At 42.5% G+C, this 23703-nt stretch overlaps 1 protein-coding gene across 8 annotated transcripts in view; it reads right to left on the bottom strand.

Moving 5' to 3' along the window:
* COL13A1 (collagen type XIII alpha 1 chain) overlaps positions 1-23703 on the bottom strand; it is a 152737-nt gene that overhangs the window by 35519 nt on the left and 93515 nt on the right. For 7 of the 8 annotated variants that reach the window (XM_073353524.2, XM_073353518.2, XM_073353517.2 and 4 more), the window contains 10 exons: positions 23467-23583; positions 23016-23057; positions 20694-20720; positions 19847-19882; positions 17341-17403; positions 16434-16460; positions 8316-8360; positions 6406-6438; positions 4226-4288; positions 540-593 (listed from right to left, as the gene is read on the bottom strand). In XM_073353524.2, the coding sequence (XP_073209625.1) occupies positions 540-593; positions 4226-4288; positions 6406-6438; positions 8316-8360; positions 16434-16460; positions 17341-17403; positions 19847-19882; positions 20694-20720; positions 23016-23057; positions 23467-23583 (507 nt within the window). The remainder of the gene's footprint in view (positions 1-539; positions 594-4225; positions 4289-6405; positions 6439-8315; positions 8361-16433; positions 16461-17340; positions 17404-19846; positions 19883-20693; positions 20721-23015; positions 23058-23466; positions 23584-23703) is intronic. The other variant, XM_073353520.2, reaches the window with a different exon arrangement.

The following is a 23703-nucleotide window of genomic DNA, read 5'->3' as shown; positions in this document are numbered from 1 at the left end:
ACCCAGTTAGACCAGCAATATGTTTGACCCCACATGTTTTATTTCTGGTTGGATCCCAGTGTTTTGTTTGGGCTGAAATAAATCATATTTTCACACTAGGTAGCTGGGTATTTTTTAAAAAAGCTACATAACAAAATGTAAATAAGGCGATTAATCTAAATCAATGGGATCCTGCTGCTCTTGGGACTGGTCTTGAAACTGCCAGTTTGCAGGGATTGTAGAGGGGGGTACCACAAAGGTAAGGTGAGAAATGTGCTGTGTTCATCCTGTCGACATAAAATTAATTCCCTCTCCTCAGTGGAACTGGCCATGGAATCATGTTCATATTATCTGCATAGCCTGACACTTTCCCACCTCTAGGGTGGAGTGCAGGTGATAGCATTCAGTGTATTTGTGTGTTTGCACATATATGTGTAAGTGGGTACGCAAGCACATGTGTGTACAGTTTAGGTAATTGTGTACATGTGAGTGCAAGCTTCTTTGTTAGGGGAAGGGAAAAGGGATGAAAAGTGTGGCAAAAGTCAGAGAACATTACACACCTTCTGTCCTAGGAATCCAGGAAGTCCGGGATCACCAGCTCTTCCCTTCTCCCCCTGTTGGTGAAAGGCAGAAATGGTCAGGGGGTAGCTTTAACGGCTTCCATTACTTGTGGGATCAGTGAAAGTGCTACTGAATCCTCAGAACTCATCTGATACAATACAGCAAACATTCCTAAAACTCTTCTTTTCCCACTGGGACACCCGTTTAAGAGGCAGCCAAGGCTTTCTCCCTGCCTTCAGTATCTGCTTAACTGTGTCATCATTTTCTCTTATCTCTGACATCTTTTCACCTTATGTTTTAGAAAGCCAGTACGTGCCACTGTCTGTTCCTTTCTATGAGACTCTTAGCATTAAAAGGCCATTGTACTGCTACCAAATTAAAGGTCATTTTGAACTTTAAAACCTGCACTTTGATTACGTATTTTCTTCCTTGTTCTAACAGCCAAAACTCAACAAACTCATTGCAGATGGGCACTGCTTGGTGTCGTTAATTCTTTGCCACCTGCACATATGCTCCTTCTGTAGAACACATGGGTTGTTGCTTGTCCCTTTCGTGCAGCAAATGAATGTTTGAAAGTGAATGCAAGATACAAATGGTCACATGGAATCAAGAGAGACATTTTCACACAAGATGCTATTGGGGTAACTCTGTGGCTGGTGTCAATTGTCAGAGCTCATTTAAGTAAATGGAACTGTGACCATTTACACTCTTTGAGGAACTGCTCAATTAAGTGTAAATGACTGAAAGCATCTTAGGGCCTGATCCTTGACAAGAGGCTGAGTGTTCGAAGGTGCAGGGAATATGAAACTGGGCCCTCTGTGCAAGCCAAATATCAGGCCATATCTTGTGTAAAAGTTCAAAAACTTGTAATTGAATAGCATTGTGCAGCACTGCTCGATAGTGCAACAATGCCCCAGATTGTCTGAGGGGCACGTACCGAAATAACTCTTTTCATATCGGTTCTGAAAGACATTCCTGCTCCTGCTGCTGCCACCTAACTCTTCTGAATATAACTACAGCCGATGAGCTTGAAGGGCATCCTGACAGCATTCCTCCAAAGGAATCAAACTCACTGTACTGTAAGGGAATCTCAGAGATACTCATATACCCTTTGTTCGACCTTTAGATATTTTCTGTTTGTTCATCTCCTAGTACATTGATAATAACAAATCCTCTTCTCAATCACCAGGCTCTAAAGAATTAGTGCATCTTCTCCTTTAGCAGCCAAACTCTAAAGTGCTCAGTGCTGATGAAGAGGAGTGAAAACAGGAAAAGGGAAAATTACAAGGTCAGAAGAGGACCAGATAGGCCATCCTTGTCATGACCCCTAAGCAATCAAGACCCCAGCAAGAGGAGTAGTCTGACTGAACTGAGTTGCGAGAGGTATAATCAGATTCTGGATAAATTCCACACTGAAATTTACCCCATGCCACATGCCACCCCATGGCTGTTTTTGTGAAGTGACTTTGTTTAGCTTGCAGTCATATCTTTTGTGTGCCTGAAGCCACCAGTACAAGGCATATCTCTTAGAATTTTTGTGCCACAATTGGCTCACTTACTGTCTTATAAGTTCGGATTAAGATCCTGTTCTAGTCTGTCCACAGGGTGCAAACTGTAAACCAAACCCTTATCTCCAGCATTTCTACACGTGATGAGCTGCTTGTACCACAGGCTCTATTTAGACAGCTGACAGGGTTTTGGTTGCTATAGTTTACAATCATTTTAGTCTCCAAGAGAATGTCTCTAGTACAATAACACTTACCACTAGAGAAAAGATATTTTCTTTCCTGTAATTGTTAGTTCTCCAAAGTTAGCAATTTTTATAGATGATGATGATGACTATGATTTTTTTACTATGGTTTTTACTATGATTAGTCCCTATTTCCCCAATCTTTTCCCCCCAGTAGCATTGGATAATATTTGGTTTTAGATTTATTTAAACTCTTTAATTTGTCAAAGAGTAACTCACACATGAACAGTTACTTGACTGTATTTCTCAATAGCATACAGGTACATGGAATCTCTTTTAAGGTGGGTTAACTCAGAAATTTGGTCTATAGAGACTTTTAAAGTATTTATACGGGACCCTAGCCCACAATAGCCCATGGCTCTCTTACAATAACAAAATCAAAAGAAAAATTATAGGTAAGGAATTTATTTTTCCTTGCATGCATGGCTGAGATATTTTAATCTCTTAGAAAGACACGTATATGAATTTCAACAGAGTTCAAGGACTGATATCTAACATGCAAGGTGCCTGCAAAAGTGTTCTGAGAAGGGGCATGCACTGTATGGCTCTACAAAAATTAATTAAAAGAAAACTATCCTTGTTCTAGACAACTCTGCATCCCACCTAAGATAGGACAGTTATCTATTTTACAAGACACTCTGACCTCCAGCTCAGTGTAAGTGCTCTGTAGCCTTTCATCCTTGTTAGAACATGTACCTTACAACCACAAGCTAATGATTTTCTCCTTGGAAAAGCAAGAAGGGCAATGTGCTGGATTTTGTTTCTTAAGGAAAAGTTTGAATTATTGGCCATCTCTAAGATGTCAGAATCTTATGATCTCCAGCCATGTCACTGTTCATAGTAATCCACTGAGTCAAAGTGGAACACCCCAGTAAAGGGAAGCTGCTCTTATGGATGCAGACACATTATATCGTGTGGGGAAAAGTTCACTGAGAACCTAAAGAACAGACAACAGAAGTCAATCGTTTTAAAAAACTGAGCGCTCATTAGAAACAGCCATGGGTAACACCCCAATTCAAAGAGGAATGAACATACTCTCAGTCCCTTCATATTTAAGGGACACATTTTCAATAAGGTGATATCCTTTTCATGGGCATGATTTGCACCTGCAAAATTTGTACTCCTAATTCAGTCATGAGTGCAAACGGGGTACTTCCACCAATACTTACCAGAGCGCAATCACAAAGCAGGTGTTTAGAAGTGCAGATGCTCTGATTTCTACTGGCAATTAATTTGGCATCTGTACAACAGGAGGTGGGCCTTGGCTCATCTGGATATATGCATTACACACAAAATCAGGCAGTCGGTCTTGTTAGATAATTGCATTTGTTTGAATAGCAAGGGGCTTTTATGCCTCTTCGGCAGAAGGAATACTAATTGGATGCAAGGATTTTATCTCCTTTTCAGGATAATCAAAATAGTACTTTCTCCTGAATAATCCAGTGCTCCAGACTCCTCTGACTCCAGCACTCTGCTCCTGTTATGTGCTCAGCATATCTGCTTTTCATTGTAGTCCAAGAATCAGGATCAGCATTCATGTGCTGTAGTGAGAGGAGGACCTACAGAGAACATTCTGAGGTGCATACACGTTCATTAAGACATCCTGATTCCGGGTATTCAGATTCCTCATAATTTATTATTGCTGTAATCAAAAGGTACAAAACCTTTCTCAAGAGAATGTTAATGCTCAGTACTTCATTCCCTTCCCAGAACGCACTAATTCCCCCTTTGGGTTGGTCTTTCTGTTTCTTGCAAGGAGGAACATACAAAGCACTTTTCATCAATGAGATGAGAGCATCGGCAATGGGATAAGAGCATTCCACCACACACATGGAACTGTAGTGCAAAGCAGACCCACTTTAGCCATGCCTTTAAGGGAGGAGCAGGCCAGCACAGCAGTGCTAAGAAATCACATCCAAACACACATTGTCCTACCCTCTGTCCCCTTTTCCCTGGCAAACCTGGGGGGCCCATCATCCCTGCAACTCCAGGTTCTCCCTTGTTGGTAAGAAAAGAGACAGAGAATACATCTGTTATATGGCTAGCGGTCTCCAAATTCTACAACATAACACTACAAACCTGATCAAAGCTAAAACAAGAGGAGCCAGCTGCTCAGTTGTCTGAATTTGCTGCCAAGTGAAAGAAATTCAGGGGTGTTTTTGTACCATTTTTACTATTTTACACATATTGATAGGAGGGGGCATGAAACATGGGACCAATTTATACAGCATCTGCCAAAAGTGCAGGAGTGCGTCCCCAGCAGTTCCCTCTGCAGCACTGGCATGTCCCTGGAAGTGCTGGTGGAGAGAGGTAGCCAAGGGGAACAGGGAGAGAATATACTCTCCAGTAATAGCAGCTTGCCACATAGCCTAAGGGCCAAAGAAGAAAAGAAAGGGAATAGCAGGGGAATATCCCCCGCAGACACAAGCACTGAGTGAGTAGGGAGGGAAGGGGACAGAAGATAGTCTAATTACAATATGGAAATCTCTTTCAAACATGCCTCTCTTCTTTTAGGGAGAAATGCAACTCTGCTTTTCTGAAGCAGAGATGGCATTTTACAGAGGACACCAGGAAACTCCTTATAATTATAAGCTCCTGTAAACAAAACACAGGAAATGCAGATTTGCAATGATTATTCCTTTAAGAGCAATAGTTTTCTCCTGGATTCCCTGGCTTACCCTGCATGAGGAAAAGATGGAAAAATATACAGTGAGAAGGAAAGAGAACAGAGGGGGTGGCCAACCCACTTCTAGATAAAAAAAGAGAAGGGTCATTTAAGAAGGCAGCAAGCCAAAGCTGTGCTTTAGTTTGATTTCAATTTGAATTTAGATTTGTGGAAATAGGGGTATAAGGTCAAATTTAAAGACATATTGCAGACTTGGTTTTTCTTTTCTCTTGGTTATTCTTGTACATGGATATTGTTGTTTTTATCCTAATTTTGAAGACATATGGTACAGCCCATAGGCCAAAAGTGCCATTAATAAAAGGGAGGTAAATGACCATTTTGAGTTGTTCCCTAAGAAATAGTTTCCTAGACCTCCTGTTTAAAGGGCATGTCCCAAGGGTCCTACCAAGAAGCGTGGAATAGTCCCACCAGCTCTCTCACAAGTTCAGAAAGCTTCTAGTGCTGAGTCACATTGTTCCTGAGCTGCTACTTGTACAGCTGTTGCTGGCCCTAGGGGATTCTGCGGCTATTGTTATTACTAATTATTTGTATTACAGTAGCATCCAAAGGTAGCAATCACAATTGGTGCCCTGTTGTGCTGGGCCTTGGACAATCATGGAATCTTGGTGGTGGCAGTTATACCAGCCAAGGGGAGTGGGAGAGAGAGCCTTCACCAGCAGTCGAGAACAGTGCTTGTTGCTTCCAAGGTTTTTTAGGCCCATGGACGGAGCATTCCATTGTTGCTTGGTATCAGTCAGTGGGTTTTGGAACTCACCTGGGCTGTTTCAAGCCAGCTGATCTGGCTATACCTATCTTTCTAGGTTTTTATAAGGCTGCCTGTCACCGTGAAATCTGAGCACTGAGCATATTCTAATGCAGAAATCTATCTGGTTCCAAGGTAGTGGAGAAACAGAGATATTGGTTGAAAAGGTGGGATATAATAATAATAATAATTAATAATAATTTTGTTTATTAGGAAATAAATGGAAGCAATGGAAATAGGGAGGTTCAAGTACTGTTAAGAATGGGGTTTGAGAGGACCTGAAACCAAGAGAGGACCGTTGTCTCACAGAAAGTGAACTGAGGGACTAAGAGAACCGAAGTCTTCTTACAGTCAGGCCTGGAACAAGTATAGTTTAGCTGACCAATCCAAGAAGGGATCAGTCATTCTCCCCCTGGAGTTAGCATTTTGCTATAACATAGACAGGCCCTAGCCTCTCCCTGATAAAAGGGATAGCCATTTTCTATATCTGTTTTGGCTTGAGCTTTCCCCTTTCCATATTGGCAGGAAAATGAATGTATGTCTCCATTTTCTTTTAATCCACGGCTTTCCTACCATGAACTAATGGCCATCAGTCTAAGGCTGGAGGTTTCATCTCCTCTCATGGCCCTTGTCCTCTTTCTTATCCGTGATCTGTCCTAAGAAGCTGCATTTTAATGTAAAACTGACCTTCATCCCTGCAGTAGCCATTCCAGGAACCCCCTGGCAGAGAGAGAGGAAAGATGAGAACACTTGGTTTGAAATGAAGTAAATATAAATATATATTCTTAAAAAAAAATCAGCCAAGTAGGAACTTTAAATAATCGATGTTTTTCCTTTTCCAAAGTTCAGAAGAGACATTGTAACACAGTAGCTACCACACACATCCATCCTGGTTCCCCAAACCAGGAGAGTCATTAAAATTACCTTCCCTATAGTCGTGCCTATGCTATCCAGAATAGCAAGGAGGGTGTACCACCTCAGAAAGACATCACTGGCTCAACTCGCACAGAGGAAACAATTTATCTCTTCCCACAGATTTAGGTGTGCTACTTCTAGTGAAGTTGAACCCATGACCCCATGGGAGCAGTGTTGCGAAATGGATGAAAGAGACAATGTGAGGACCAAACACCTTGTTAAATGTTTGAATCCAGATTTTTATTAAAAAAGAGTCCCTGAACAAAATGTCCAATGACAACAGAAAGAGAAAATGTTCTTGGTCTTGTTAACCATCATCATTCTGTTTTACCACAGAAGACATAAACTCGAGTATCAGATTTGCAGAGGAAATCTTTGAAGCCAGCTATCACCAGCAAAAAGACTCTCAAGCACTCAGATTCTTACGTCGTTCTGCACAGCAGAACAAAACACCACCAACAAATTATGGACTTGAGTCCCGCCCCGGAAACTGAGATGGTTGTTTATTGGGCCCTTGGGGCAGGTGCTTCTGTGGATACGATTATATTTCCCTCAGTGGCAATGGTGCAAAAGCAAAACTTCAGCATCACTCCCTTACTCAGACTAGATATTTTTGTTTTCTAAGTGTTAGTACTAGTTAGATCCTTGTGAAAATGTTCAGTTATGAAAGAAAACATGAGGAGTAATGACAATCTAGGAAACGAGGTGGGGGAGAATGAGATGAAGCAGGGTTAGAAAGTAGCTAACAGGAAGGTTTGGGGAACTTAACGTAGCAGATGAGAAGCAAAAAAGAAGGATGAGTATGAGTTCATAACTGGAAAGAGCTTGGAAAAATTCAAACAAGGAGAAGTGTGAAGCAGGGGAAGGGCAGGATCATACCTCTCAACTTTCTGAAACAGAAATCAGGGACAAAGCTAAAAAACACAAGGACAGAAGATGGAAATCAGGGATTCTATGTAATAAAAGGGGAAAAAGCATTCAGAAATGTATCAGAGGTGAGTAGTTTTTAGTAAATATGGGCCCGAGTCATGAAAGGGATCATGTACAGATCATGTTTGGGAGTTAGATTTTACTGACCTGATGCTATTCCTATTCCTTATTTTTCTACTTTAAAATTGTAATGAATAAGTCTAGTGATCTTTTCCAATATTAATTTCAATCCTGTAACACATACACACACTGGCTCTGATTCACCACTGCATTCTCCATTTTTATACTGGTGTAACTCCACTGATTTCCATGGAATAACACATACCTAAAACTGGAGTTGGCAGAGGTAAATTGGGCCACTAGATACATGTTCACAATTTATAAAGTGCTGATATCTTACCAATACTAATTAGTGGTAATTCTCACTAGAATAAAGTATTACAGGTCTGATCCTGGGAGGTGCTGATCTCAGTGGAATAAAGGACACTCAGCATCTTGCAGGATTAGACCTCAAAATGGGAATTAGCATTGGGAATAGGCATGTGGTTTCTTCAGTAAAACTTTTCTCCCCTGTTATCCCTTTGATAAATTAGGCCCTATGCTTTGCATTTTAGAAGCGGAAAGAAAATGATAGAGAAAGTGAGAAGAATCATTGTAGAAACCAAATTGGGGCCATCCCTGAAATTCAGGGACAGTTGAGAGGTATGGGCAGGGTCAGGTGGACAAAGCTCACTCCATTCCTTGCAGGGTACCTTAGCTCCATGTTTTCCTGGCAGCCCTGGCATGCCCCTCTCCCCCTGGAAATGGAACGAGAAACAAAGTTGAGAGGGACAAGCATGAGATGAGTCTTCAGGAGGGTCTGTGTTGATGATCACTAAAGCAGTGGTGGACATTACATTGCACAAGATGTCAAGAAGTTCTTGTCAAGGAGGCCAGAACCTCCTTACCCCGACTCCTGCTTTTATTTTCAACAAGACAGTTTCTCTTAGTCAGAGCTTCTCTTGTTGGGTACCTCCTAGCACCTGGATGGAACCAGAAGGACTGCATTGCCATGTTCTGTCTCAAAATGTTACTCCCATTACTGTGGTAGGACAATGTGAGCTAAATTGTTTTGTTACATCAGTGATATAAACGAGAGCAGAACTATGAGAGCCTTATGTTTAAAACTTGCATCTGCTGCCCTGAAGAGCTTTCTAACACCCAGTGCCAGCTCCTGAGCAGCACATGGGTATGGAAACCATTTGTTTATTTCCATTGTAGGATCAGTACAGTGTACACATCACAATATCTCTGGGCAGAAAATTCAGAATGCGGTATGCAAAATACACTGATCAGTATCCCTATAATTATGTAGATTTACCCCAGGACAAAGATACACCTAAAGCCTATAATCTCCACCTCAGGCAAAAGCTGGGGCAGACAAAAACGCCTTGCTTATACCCAGAAGGTCAACAGACGTGGGCTTTGTCGGATCAAAATGTGTTGATGGGTGCTTCTTTCTACTTTTGCAGAGCTGGCAGGTCTGCTCTGTCTGAGGTGGATTCTCTGGGATGTCAAGTAGTTCAAGGTCCTCAGGCTCAGATTTTTAACGGTATCTATGTGTTGCTCTGCTCAGGCAGACTTATATTGGTAAAACTGCATCGCTTAGAGGTGTGAAAAATCCACACTCCTGAGTGACGTAGTTATACTGACAGCGCTTTGTCAATAGGAAACCTTCTCCCATCGACATAGCTACCACTTCTCATGGAGGTGAATTAACTATGCCGACGGAAGAAACTCTCCTGCAGTTGTAGTAGTGTCTTCACTAAAACGCTACAGTGGTGTTGGCAAAACTTATGTCACTCAGGGGTGTGAAAAAAGCACACCCCGACTGAGTGACGTAAGTGTCACCGGCATAAGTGGTAGTGTGTAAAGTGCTATTTCAGCGGGAAAGTTTCTCCCATCAACATAGCAACTCCCACTCATTGGAGGTGGTTTAATTATGTCGATGGTGGAGCTCCCTCCTGTCAGCATAGAGCAGCTACATAAGCAATCTTACCGTGATGCAGCTGCATCAGTACAGCTGTGTTACTGTAAGGTCTCCTGTGTAGACATAGCCTTGGTCTCTTTTTCAAAAATGACGTAGGCACTTAGGAGCCAGATTATTAAAGGTATTTAGGCACCTAACTCCCACTGATTTCTAAGAGAATAAGGCATGTATATACATTTAAAAATGTGGCCCTTAAGAGCTCGTCACTTCTGAAAAATTAGATATAGGTTCCTAAGTCACTTAGGCCTTGCAGCACGGAGTGGAGCAGTGCCTAAATGCCTTCAAAAATCTGGGCCTCAGCCTGGCTTTCATGCTCCCACGTACATGCTAGCATTTTCACTACTTGTTGAGATTCAGCGTCCTAATCTGCAACATTGCAATTCTAAGGGGCTTGTTACAGGCACCTGCCTTATAAAAGAGCCTGGAGCAGCTTCAGAAAACAGACTGCCCCTGCCTTAAAGAGCCCTCTATCTAAAAAGATAAGAAAGCCAAAAGGTGGGAGGGAAAACAGGCACAGGGAGGTAAAGTAACTTGCCCAAAGTCACCCAGCTGGTCATGGGGAGAGCCAGGAATAGTACTGACCACATATCTTGAATTCATAGAATCATAGAATATCAGGGTTGGAAGGGACCTCAGGAGGTCATCTAGTCCAACCCCCTGCTCAAAGCAGGACCAATCCCCAATTTTTGCCCCAGATCCCTAAATGGCCCCCTCAAGGACTGAACTCACAACCCTGGGTTTAGCAGGCCAATGCTCAAACCACTGAGCTATCCCTCCCCCCCTGAATTGTACCTCAGTGCCCTATCCACTAGCTTACACTGCCTCTTAACAGCCTGGGTGGTAACTGTGAAATTCAGCCCACACTTCTGCATCCCAGACATCAAGACAGTCTATGTAGCTTTAATATTCACTACATAGCTGATATTGTTTGTGATACATGAGACACACACTGGATATGGATATTAGCACTCCTACCCCCAAGACAAAAACTGGAAGGAAGTGAGTTTGCAATCACTGACATAGGATTCATGTATGGTCTATGGGTCACAAGTGATGTAGCAAGGTGTCCACAGCCAGCAGAAGGCTCAGGGAATTAAAGTTTTAGTTAAACAATGCCATTTTCATGTACAACTAACAGTTAATGCGGGAAAGGAAATGTCTCTCATGACATAAGCTTTTTGACCAGCATGCTGAGCAAAATGGAGGAGAGACAGATTTGTTTTAAAAATAAACTTGGAAAAGTTACTGTTTCTTCAGATGTAATCTGGATTTGAAGAACTGCACTGACACCAGACTTCTCTTAACACCCCAGCAGAGGGCAGTGCAAGACCTCAGTCTAAGGACCAGAATTTCCAATAATGTGTTTAGTGCCATCCACTAGCAATGCCTCCTCCTGCTTTCCTCACCCATCTTCAGGCCACAAGTTGTATGGAGCTTCAATGTTTCTAATGGTGAAATCTGAAACCGCCCTCAGATCAGTAGCGGATCAGAAATCCCAGATTAGCAAGCTGCCAATTGCTGGTGTTCAATGAGCCGACCACATTCACAGACAGTGGTGAAGCTCTTATTTAACTCTCTCAGTATCTCCCTCAAAAGTACTATTTGATGTTTTATTCAGCAGAATGTTCAGTGTTGCATTAACCTATTGGTATAGCTGGAAATTTCCAGGTGGGCCCAAGCGTTTAAAATATGCTGATCAGTATTAGTATTGCTTGCAACTATGGGTATGTCTACACTGCAATTAAAAACCCATGGGTGCCCAATACCAGCCAGAGGTGAAAGTAGGCCTGTATGGGCCAGTATGGTGTACCGGTAAGAAGTGGCCACTGGTACAGGCCCGTACACAGCCCATGTTAACATCGCTGCCCTTTTTGCTCCCTCCAGGGCTGTCGGGGGGGGGGGGGGGAGAGGGGTGACAAAAGGGGAAGCTGCCCCAGGGCCTGGCAATTTAAAAGTGCACAGTGGCAGCCGGAGCCCCGGGCCCTTTGAATTGCCGCCAGAGCCCCGGGCAGCACAGGCCGGGCAGCGCTGAAGGGCTGGCTGGGGGAGGCTGACCCCCAGCCTCGCCCCCTTCTGCCCCAGGCTTTGCCCCTTTGGGGGCCCAGAGCTGGGCCCCCGTACTGGTCAGATTTTAAAGTTACTTTCACCCCTGATACCAGCTGACTCGGGCTCACGGGGCTCAGGCTAAGGGGCTGTTTAACTGTGGTGTAGATGTTTGGGCACAGCCTGGAGCCCAGGCTCTTGGAGCCTGTGAGGTGGGAGGGTCCCAGAGCTTGGGCTGCAGCCAGACCCCGAACGTCTACACTGCAATTAAAGAGCCCCTTAGCCTGAGCCCTGTGAGCCAGAGTCAGCCGTGAATGTCTAATTGCAATGCAGACACTCTCTATGTGACAGCGCTGAATTGGCTGTACCCATTATCCAAATGGGCCTCTTTAAGTAGCTTGCATGCCATTCTTGAGCATATTAACCTCAAACTTCTGCATATTAACTCACGGAGGGACCCTGGGGAACTGAAGACAGCTATAAAACCAAGGAAAGAGGAAATTCATAAAAGCAGAAAAATAATTTTTTTACCATCCTCTTTTCATTTCCTTACTGCTCATCTGTCGTTTTAGTTTCCAGATTCAACACTTGATATTTAATTAAGCCACCGCAAGAAACTAGTGTGATATGGGGCCAAGTCCCAGAAAAGTACAAAGCAGTGGGTGTTCAGTGTGAATAAAATACTCTATTATAGACTAGATCCTCCACACCCACTCTTCTGAAACAGAGAGATCACAGTGGAAATAACTACCAACCCTCTAAAGTGCAATACACATGAATGGTAATATATATCAATGCAAGAAACTTTACTGATGCAATAATAAGGATGCACAGTTAAATTTAAAATAGGATATGTAAAAATTTAAGTTTCTATAGCAACACTAACATGGTCACCTTGCTCATATAAATATTTTCTGTTCCTGTTTTTCTGGCTAAATAAGACATTTAGTAATAACACTTTGCTCTTATGTAGTGCTTTTTATCCATAGAGCTCAAAGTACTTTACAAAGGAAGTAAGTTTCATTATCCCCACTTTGGGGATGAGGAAACTACAGCACAGAGAAGTGTGGTGACTTGCCAAAGGTCACAGAGCAGATAAGTGGCAGTGCTGGGAACAGAAAACAGGTCTCTTAAAGCCAAACACCATGCTCTGTCTACTGGGCAACACTGCCTCCCTGTATTCTTTATGTCATACTGTATATCCTATAAAATATACAGAATGTGCAATGAGGTAGCAAGAACCTTAACTTTTGTATTTCCTGAATTAAAAAAATGTTAACTATGTAATTTTAACATTCCATTAGCCTCTGGATATTTGTTCCCTTTGTGTATTCAGTCAGCTCTGCCAACTGATGTGGCGAAAATAAGATTCTTTCCTGTTGTCAGCCCTGCAAAACCAACCCAGCTCTGGGAGAGTGAACTGGATTCTTTTCTGGCTGCTCATCACCAACAGAATTGTTAACTGAGCTCCAACTACAGGACTACGTGGGCAAACCCACTGTCTTCAAATTATGCCCTCAATCATACCTGAAGGCAATAGGTCCATGCAGGTATAACTAAGGGTCTAATTAAAGAGGCATGAAGTTATTATACACGTGCACCTAAGAGCAACATTGGCCTGCAGAATCTTTATGACTGGCAATTGTGCCCAGGTCAGAAATAACCCAGTTCACTTTCAGATCCCAGGTTTGCAAGGCTAGTAGTTAGACTTTTTTATTTATTTATTTTATTTTGTAAATTGACCACACTTGATCTGGAATCCATTGAAATGTGATAAGTGTGGAAGCCCACAATACCATTTTACAATTCCCCAAATGTTACTTGTCTCATATAAATGTGGCATTATATCCCATGAAAGACAGGACACTCGTCACAGCAGGAGTTTAAAGAAATGGATTGCAGCTTTTCTCATGGGCACAGAAAGTACTTGCTTGCCTTTTTTGGCAGATCTACCCTTCCTTCCCTTGCCTTTAATGTTACCAGGCTAAACACACTGAGGGTATCCCTAATAATGGAGAGTGCCAGATTCTGATTAGTTTTCTGGCAGTGTTGGGTTGTAATAATGAACCCCTAATTAAAACAAAGAAAACACTTCAAGCTTGGATCCTTGTTCAGGAGACAGAAAATTATGTGCTTATTGGCTTCCTTGCCTGTAGCAGTTGCTTTCTACTCTTCCTAGTTTCCTGCCTCTGGGAATGAGGAATAACCATTTAAAATAATTTTAAGGAACTTCCTAAAATAGATCATTTAAGTTAAACAGAATTTGACAGGAAAATATATATGCAAAGAGCCAGATCCTGGTCTTATCAGCACCACTGATAAAACTTGTATTGACTTTAATGGGGCTAACATTTAGCCCAGTGCCATGGAAGCTGGAGGGGGAAGAGGCAAAGTGAGACACCCAGATTCTGCAATAAACAGTGTAAGTTGTGGGAATGGAAAGTGAGAGAAGGTAAAATGTAATTAGGAACAAATGTTCAGTATGCAACCAGCTACAAAAAAGGAGCCTAAACGGTCATTTTTAAAGAGTCGACAAATTAACAATATCCTGGGCAAATTCTGATAACGAGAGTCCAACTGTGACACCAGCTACTTCTGCACAACCCTGTCACCGTTAATGAGGTTGCACACGTTTAACTCGGAGCAGAATGGTTTGAAGGGGAAAACAGCAAAGGCCTTCCCAAGTCCCATATAATCTTCTTTTGTAAAGAAAATACCTAGAAAGAAGCCACTCCAGGGAGGACAAACACATGCACTGTCTGAACGTACATTGGTTGCTGATTTACTGCTAGTTTGGGATCTTACGCTCTGCTGTTATTCTTATTCCTCTGCATGGGGAAATAAGAGAACCCAGAACAAAGTGAGAATGGCAGTAACAAGGAAGAGTCTTAATAAACAGGGATACATTGCACCTGGGATGGGAAGGTGGCCCTTTAGAACATGTATTGATGATCCCATTCCAAAATGTGTTGCTGGAGGGGTTGGGGGGGGGTGGGGTTGCTCAAACCTCAGGAACCTGGCTTGAATAAGGATCACAAGAGCAAGGATACATTTCCTGGCTCACAGTTATCCATTGTTTTCCAATGTAAAATGTGGAGGTTGCATCTGTGAATGTGTGTGTGAGTAACTGACCAAGAGAGATCACTGGACAGGTTTGAAGAAGATTTCCTTTTTATGGCACAAAAGAAAATAACATATTGGTTTGCTGTAAAATGTAAATGACGAGAGAGAAAGGTTACCACATTTCTCTCTCCATTCCATGCAGTCTGCCTTAGACTAGCAGCTACCACTCCCCCCCCCCTCCTTGTCTCTGTTGCTGTCCGACATACATCAAGGAAATGGGAAGGAGAGTTTGTGATAAGCCCCTAGAATCGCAATACAAGACAGGCAAGCGATCAATGCAATTAAAGTTGATAAAGGGGATTAGAATGTTTGAGAGGCTGTCTCAGATTTGTCATCTGTTATTGAGGGGTTATTTTAGTCTGGAGTTGGAACCAGGCAATTTTGGTTTTGGTTCCAGAAACTGAATCAAAGGCCTATTAATCCATGTACTTAGAGTGCCTGAGGAACAGGTGACTGATAGCAGTGACAGAAGTGAATAAAAACAGGCTTGGGACTTGGATTCTACTTATAGCATTTTTCCTCATTTAGGATCATATACTGCCCTCAGTCATCCACAATTCATTCTACCTATTAGTTTAAAGAGAAAGCATACAGTTGTTCAGAACCCAGTAATTTCGTAGCTCTTAAAACCCATCTTCTGTTGGTCTGATTCTGCTCTCATTTACATAAGTGCAAATCAGGACTAAGTCCATCAAAGTTAATGAAATTACACCAGTGTAAGAATGGATGTGTGGACAGATCTTGGATTACATGCAGGTGTTGTTTATGAGTATGATCTGCATAAAGCAATGATTTAGAAGATTTATTCGGTGGTACTCTAGTTGATCTTAAAAGGAAGATCATCTGTTGCTGTAATATACAACTATTAAATGGAGATCCCAGATCCCTCAAGAAGATCTCTTTAAACTCATTCTAACACACAAGAGTATAGTTGAAAGGAACCTTTAGTGCATTAGAATGATAATCCCCCACAAAGGAAAAATTTATATGGATGCATTTGTGGCATGATTAATTCAATGTATTTCACATAATAAATATTTTAAATATATATGTCAGAGTTAATATATGTAAAATATTACAAAACAGGCCTTTTCTCATTATATTTAAAATATATGGTATGACACAATATGCTTTGACTGTCATGAAAATGGCCAATATTGTAAAGTTTTAAACAGTCTGTACTGAGTAATATATTTTTAAAATGTCAGCACAATAAATTTTAATCAAATAGATAACATATGGACATAAAACCATGTTAGCTTGTAAAAAGAGCTGTCCAGCCTAGAAACAGAGGGAGACTGAAAGAATAGTGCCAAACCTCAGCCTCAGAGTTGCAGAGCTTGAGTAGATTTGATGTGTCAGCTAACCAGACTTTATGAGGAAACCCCAGCCCATCCCTTCAAATACAGAGATGTAACAAATCATTAGTAAACTTCATAGAGAAATTCTTTGGTAAGAATCAAATTCCACCAAGTGGCTAAAGACAGCTTGTATTGCATGTACATAAAAGAACCAGGACATGGCGTGTCTGCTTGTGATTAATCACAGCCCATATGTATATTCCATTAAATATCCAACTGGTCTCTCTCAGGCCCAGCTCCCGATTACAATACAGTGTTCTGAACAGCAACTTGTCTCTTAAAATATGGTAGAAAACCATCTTTCCCATGCCTACCTTCATGCCAGTGTCCCCCTTTTCACCCTGTACAAGGAGAACAAAGATAGAGGGGAAACAGAGATAGACATATTGAACAAAAAGAGAAAAACAGTATAATCTTAATAGCAATGACAATAGAAAGTAATTGATAGAGCTTAGCTCATGAGACATGCATGCTGTAGCCGCCAAGTAATGACTGAAGGATAAAGCACAATGACTGTAGCATCTCAGGGTCTGACTTCAGTTCATCCCTGCACACCGATGCAAGACAATGTGTAGAGGAGAAATGGGTGCATGAGAATGTTCTATACACACTTAAATGATCAGCATCTATGACATTCATAAGTATCCATAGGAGGCATTGACTGGGATTTTTAAAAGAGCCAAAGGGAGTTAGGTACCTACATCCAGCTAACTTTTAATGGGAGTTGGGTGCCTCATTACCTGAGGCCCCTTTGAAAATCCAAGGCATTGTCACTCAAACACCTCCAGTATCCAAAGCCAGAGGTTACGTAAAGGAGCAGCTCCACTAACTGCCAAATATGTCATGTTCCAGCAGAAGATAATGGTCTATGCACATACAAGTCATTACATTACAACATCTACAAGTGACAGAGCACATTGGAGCCTGGCCCTGGTTCCAGAGAGCAAGGAATCATTCTTGCCTCAAGGCCAGTCACTAACAATTGTCCAGGCCCCATCTACAAAAACAACTCTGGATCTTGTAAGTCATCTAGACAGAGTGTGCAAAGAATCTATTGAGTCTATCTAGACATTTATATCACATTGCTTACCATATTATCTGAGACTGTATCACACCCCCGTATACTTGTGTTTCTGTAAAAGGTGCACATGTCTGGGTGGCAATAAGTTGCATAAGCAGATGGAGGTACTGACCAGCTAGAATTTTTAGTTTAATGGTTACCTTGGGGCCAAAAGGTCCAGGAAGGCCAGGTGCACCTGGTAGGCCAGCCTCACCCACCTCACCCTGAGAAGAGAAGCAAAATGGAGGGAGAGGCAAACACAGACAGAAGGAAGAAAAGGGGCCTTCAGTATACCAAGAAATATGAACAAAGATGTGGGAGGGATGACAGAGAACAGTCCCATAATACATGTGGCAACATAACCTTCTTACCCTGCCCTGAGAGAGATGCTGCTTAGCAAGAAGCAAAGAGAGATGGAACACAGAAGCCAGTTCCTCACAAATAGCCTGATCTCATCAGTATTTAGGTGCTATGAACACGTATTCCAATCCTCATATAATACATTTTATCCATGGCTGAAGTGACCATATATCCATGTGTCCAGGTTTTTCACAACTTAGTGTCCCAGGAACTTCTTTTGGGTTGCCTGAAAAATCCTGGTTTTTCATTTCATCAGTCATCATGTTGGGTTGCTGGTTTTTAATAACTAGAAAATGTTTGTTGAGGCCGTATTGCTACATTTAGTAGAATTTCCCATGCGTTTACCAGGAACAAAAAATCTAGTGGTGCAAGAATTCAATGCGATGAAGCGTTTGGAGCAAGATAATGACTACTTGAGTGTAGAGAGTATCAAAGCTGTTCTTTTTGCTCAAAGTGAATGTTAATGACACTGGTTTGATGTTCAGTTATAAACTCATTCAGAATGCTGAGTTACTGGAAAAAACCCTCCATTCTGAGAAACACACCTGTGGTGCTGTTGAGTCAGAAGCTAACAGTAGTGACACCAGCGCATCTTGGAAAAATTTTTTTTGGCCTTTTGCCTGGGTATTTTATGACCCTAAAACATGTTGCCACAAAAGTATCCTGGTTTTTAAATTTGAAGATATAGTCACCACATCCCTCGTATCACAAAGCTACCTTCAATACAAAAAATCAAAACGGAGGGAGAGATTTCTCCAAATCCTGAGTCTGCCCATTAGATAAGGGCAGTATAGAAGTTTCTGCTTCCTTTCATTTCTGACTCAGTGGGGAGGACTTTCTCCTCTGTGTTCATTCAATCCTGTGTCTCCTGCACACTTCCCCATTAATGGATCCCAGACCTGGGATCACCCTTCTCACAGTCTGAAAGGAATTCAGCCCCCTTGCTTGATAAATAAATCAACCAGATTAACTGCCATGCATAGGAAAAGATCCGGGTACAAACACCCACTAATATGCCATATCAGTGACATCCTCAGCACATTTGAAGGTTAAGAAGCCTCCTGAACGTCGCAAAGAGAAGGATGAATGGTTAATGAGAAAACCGACAGTTTGCTGAAAGAAGAAGCAGTAAATTTTGTGTGTGTCTGCAGGAATGGACTGTGGTCCACAGGGGCTATAATTTTCATTTCCTGACATAACAAAAACTTCTCAGTTTATGCAGAACTAATTAAAAAGCTCTCAGGTCTTGCCACTTCACCCACAGAGCACCCATAAAAGAACGTATAGATAACACAGCACGTACAACTGTCGGCTGTTGGAAATACTCACTTTCCTTTTCTCACTCCCTCATCCTCCTTGTCAATATTTCTCCCCCCTTTATCCTCTTTCATTTCATTCTCCCCCTCTCTGTCTGTCCTTTAAACTCTCTGGGAGGATTCAGCGCTGCTGGGGCAGGGCTAGCCATGTCCTAGGATGGGATTTAACCTTGGGGGAAGGCAGACAGTGTTTCCCCAGGAGAGTATCTTTAATGCTCTGTTGGAGCTTCATCAGAATCCAGCTGCCTGGGAATGAGTTGAATGAGTATATTCCCCTGGCACCCGGCTATGCACCATCTCATTTTAGGGCTGCTCTGGCCACTTCGGTGCCCCATAACATATAGGGAGTGCAAATGCCTTGCACTGGGACAACCACCCTTTGGGCAGACCTTTCAATGCTAGAGATCCACAGCCCTGGGTAATACCAGCTTCTTTCTGGTAACCTATGGCTGAATCAAACCTTCCATCATTTATTCTGGAGAACGATACATACCAGGGGAATGTAAATGCCATAGCTTGTTCCAACCCCCATTCAGACTGGGTGGATGGAGAGGAAGGATGTCCGCGCATGGGTGCACAAAATAAATTTCAGTCAGGAAGAAGTGAATCTATAGGGGAGCTTACAGCTTTTCCTGCCTCAGCCTCTTCCAGAAGAAACTGCTGCAGGGAAGTAGGTAGGCGTAGTGGTTACTGGGGAGTTGAAACTATCTTCAGTACTCAGCTCGCTTAGAAGGAGTCACTGCAGGAAATGGTAGAGGAATGCTGGCTATGGGGGAGGTCAGAGTTCCTCCATACCCAGCCTCTGCCAGCAAGTCACTTGTTGCAGGAAATGATGGAAGACCTCTGGCTGTGTGTGTATGAATGTGTGTGGCAAGGATGGCATCTCTCTGCTATTACACTCCCACCAGACTCTGGTTCACCATAATGCATTTTAAGATACTTGATCATCCAGTTGCTCTGCGCATCTCAGAAGTTTACCTCCCTCTCTTACCTTCCTCCCATGGTATCCTTGAATTCCAGGGTCTCCCTGCAAAAATCAAAATGAAGACAAGCCGATGAGGCTAGGCTGAAAAGGGGAAAATCCCTGTCCTTTGCCCTGTGCAGATGTAGGAAGAAAAATAGGATACTGAGGTGAAATGCTCCCTTGTGCAGAGAACCACAATGAGGCCTAAACACCATTTAAGTCCCCCTCGAGCTTGCAAAACAGGGCATATGTCTTGTCTGAGTCCAATGCACAGGAGTGAGTTTTACCCTGCATGAATTACAACATAATAGGAAAGCCGCACCACACACTGCAAGGCACACCGTTTGGTTTTGCTTTCAATTTACACAGTTAATCTGCCCTAACACGGCTTAATCTTAGAGCTCTGTCTGAAGAGTCTCAGGGAAAGCAAATTGAGGACTTTTGCAGGCAAAAGAAATCTCACATTTTTTCAGTGACATTTCATAAGTTTGGCAAGTAAAAATGGGAAATTTGACAAAATGAGCAACATGGCTACAAAATAAATTCACAAAATGTGGTAAATGTTCTATGGTAAAGTCCGGCAAAGACATGGCTTGCATTTTTTTTTTTTTTTTTTGCAATATTTCCTGATGATGACCTCCTCACTCAGACAAAACTTCCATTGACAACAATAAGCCAGGAGTCTTGCAATGGGCCCTTAGGAAGATGTTTCAGTCTGGTCATGAACTTTTTCAGAAATATTATGAAGCAACCTCCTTTCCTCCCCCTTCCCCACCTCTCCACAATGATCACGTCCAGCTTTGCTCAGATCCATGCTAAGGGTTTTAAACTTCTTTTCCTTGTTTTTGCTTACAGATGATGAAAAATGTCTCACCTTTGGTCCAGGGGGTCCAGGTAAACCCTGTAGATAAAATAAGAACACATTCTGAGGTAGGGAAAATTGCAAATATCTAGAGAACTGGGGTGGGGGTAATTTTTTTTTTTACTGGGACATCAATCACTGCCTAGTTTGATTTTAAAGAGTTCATCACTTTAAAATGTCACTGCAAAAATGATTCTCATTGTCGCGTAAATAAACTCTATGGTTCCCCATTTCAGTAAATACCAGCCAAACCCCCCTCCCACAAGTACTGTCCCAAACCACCAGGCTTTGTCTCAGTAAATTTGAAAACCAATCTACTTTGCCCAGCATGTCATGGTCCCATAATATGATCTGGTTTATTTTTCTTGCCTATCTTTAGCTCATTCCCAGCTCACTGTCTGTATATGCACTGGAGAAACAAAACCATCAAAACTGGAAACTGGTAGTATTCAATAAATGGGTCTCTTCCTTACCCAACTAGGTGATCTCAAAGGAGTTAAGGGAGGGAGAGAGTTGATATGGACTACCTGTCCTTTAGAATACACTGCGGAATAACAGAAAGATCCTTTCTTCATGGTGGAATGTGCTATTATTAGATCTCAAATAGAGCTGTTCTTTTCTTCATTAAAAAGGAAATCTACCTGTGTGGCATGCTACACATCTGAAAGTACTCTTTAGGGGCAGGAAGCAGGGGTTTTATTGAACATGGATTTCTTTGACTTGCCTAGTAGTGGGAATATGTTAATAAGACTTTCAGAAGGAAGGACATCAGTAGTTGTGCTAAATTAGAAATAGCCATTCAATCTGCACACATATCAAGCACCAGGTACTATACATACCATATAAATATTAATATCTAAAAGTTCCATATGGCAGCTGCCCTTATGATATACACAATCCAAATAAGAAAGATGGAACAGACACCCCACATATGTTCTACGGCCTGAATTTACAGTATTTTTGCCCGTTTATGACCATTCAGACAGCTACTTTGGGTTAAAAGATCAAAAGCGGGGATTTTCCAAGTCTTGAGTCTTCTGCCTGTAGATCACATGCACAGAGAGGCTTCTCTTTTCTCTGTTGACTGCATGTCCCTTTTCTCAAGCAGGTTTGAAACAGCTATTATAAACATTTGAGAATGCAAGGATCTTTATTTCCTAAGTACTAGGATGTCCGGCATGCCCAGCATGCCATGCTCCTCATTGTTAGACACAGGAATTGAGTAGTTGTTTCGTGTGCTACTAAGGAGATAGCAGGTAATAGGCTGTACATCTTCAACCATTACAGAGGCTTCCCGTATTTTGTTGCATGCAAACACACTAACCAAAAGTTAGGCATCAGCATAAGCAAGCCCTAATTTTGCTGTTCTTATCCTGGTGATTTTTTATCACAGATCCTCATGACCTTTCTCCATTCCTCCATCCCTAACTTATTATCAGCATCTCTTCTCAGTTACTCAGTCCTTAGACACTGTTATCATTCTAGGCTACATACAAATGAATTGACGCAGAGGTGAAGTGAGAGACTCACAGGGTAATGAACTATAAATCTCCCCACTGTATTTTCCACTGAATGCATCCGATGAAGTGAGCTGTAGCTCACAAAAGCTTATGCCCAGATAAATTGGTTAGTCTCTAAGGTGCCACAAGTACTCCTTTTCTTTTTGCGGATACAGACTAACACGGCTGCTACTCTGGAACTAAGGAGTGTTTCACATATAGGTTATTAGTTCCAACCTATCTTAGATTGGCAAAGACCAAAATTCATGCCTAACTGATGGTTGTTAACGTGGCCTATATAAAATGACTTGATGGTTTCACTCAGTTCCTAGTGGACAGATGTCAGCAGTTGTAAAACCTCATAACTGGTATTTTCTTTGGCAGAGGGACCAAGGACTGAAAGTCTGTGGAGACTAAATTACCTGTCACCCCCAGGAGAGTCCAGGTCAGGTTTGAGGCTCATTGATGGGTGGGTCAGTTTGGGAAAAGCTAGCAGTGGCACTAGCTATACTGTATATATTCTTTTCTGGACAGAAGACTTCAGTGTAAAGTGCTTCCGATCATGTTTACCATGGGAAAATACTCTAAGATGCCTCTCCACGGTCTCTGAGCAAGGAACTTGGGTGCACCCTGAGAGCAGAGCCAGCTGAGGTGACCCCAGGTGAATGAAACAGACAGCAATGGAGACATTAAGTGCAGCCACCCAGTTAGCTGAACACTTGGTTCAGTCCTGCAGGCATTCTCCACATCCTCAGGCATTAAGGAGCTGGCTGCATTCATGCAACGAATGTTGCATGCCCAAGAGAGAGGAGTGAGGCAGCTCTGTTGTACCTACCTTTCCATCCTTGCCTGCCTTTCCAGGCTCCCCTGCTTTGCCCTGTTGTGAGAGGGAAAGGAACATTAGTGACAGTATTTTCACCTGCCTAAGCTGCTTGCTGTCAGCCTGGGAATAGAACTAGGAGCAGAACATCAAAGAGATTTCAAGGGCTTTTTTTAGTCTGGTTTCTGCTGAGTGCAGGCTAATTACAGCTAGAGTGTTACTTCCTCCCCATGGCATAGGCTGGAGAGGAGGAAATGGCACTGGTGTCACCCTCTCACACATGTGTGCAGATAGGGATAGCTGGAGGCATAGAACTCCTCCCTCCCTGCCTGGGAACTCTTTCCTCCAGCCATTGCTTGTGGTCAGTGCACCCGGCTCAGAGGAGACAATAAAAGGCTAAGGAAATTGCATGCATGTCAGGGGAGAGGAAGGATAAATGCTGCTTGTTTGTTTCTTTTAAACTTACTGGTGGCCCAACTGGGCCAGGTTGTCCTGGATTTCCTGCTGGTCCAGATGGTCCAGTTGGCCCTGGTGGACCAGGTGGCCCTGGTGGACCTTGAATCCCCGCCTGTCCTTGTTCACCCTGAGGTTCATTAAAAGAAGGGTTACCATCAGGCAGGGTTAACCCATAGCCCAGTATCCAGGGTGTGTGACATACAGCAGCTCAGCCAGAGCAAATGAAAGAGCGAGAAGCCAAGCAAGT

This window comes from Lepidochelys kempii, chromosome 7 (genome assembly GCF_965140285.1).
Source record: "Lepidochelys kempii isolate rLepKem1 chromosome 7, rLepKem1.hap1, whole genome shotgun sequence".
Classification (NCBI taxonomy): Eukaryota; Metazoa; Chordata; order Testudines; family Cheloniidae; genus Lepidochelys; species Lepidochelys kempii.
Note: the sequence above shows the minus strand (reverse complement) of the source record. Positions and strands in the feature narration are given on the sequence as shown.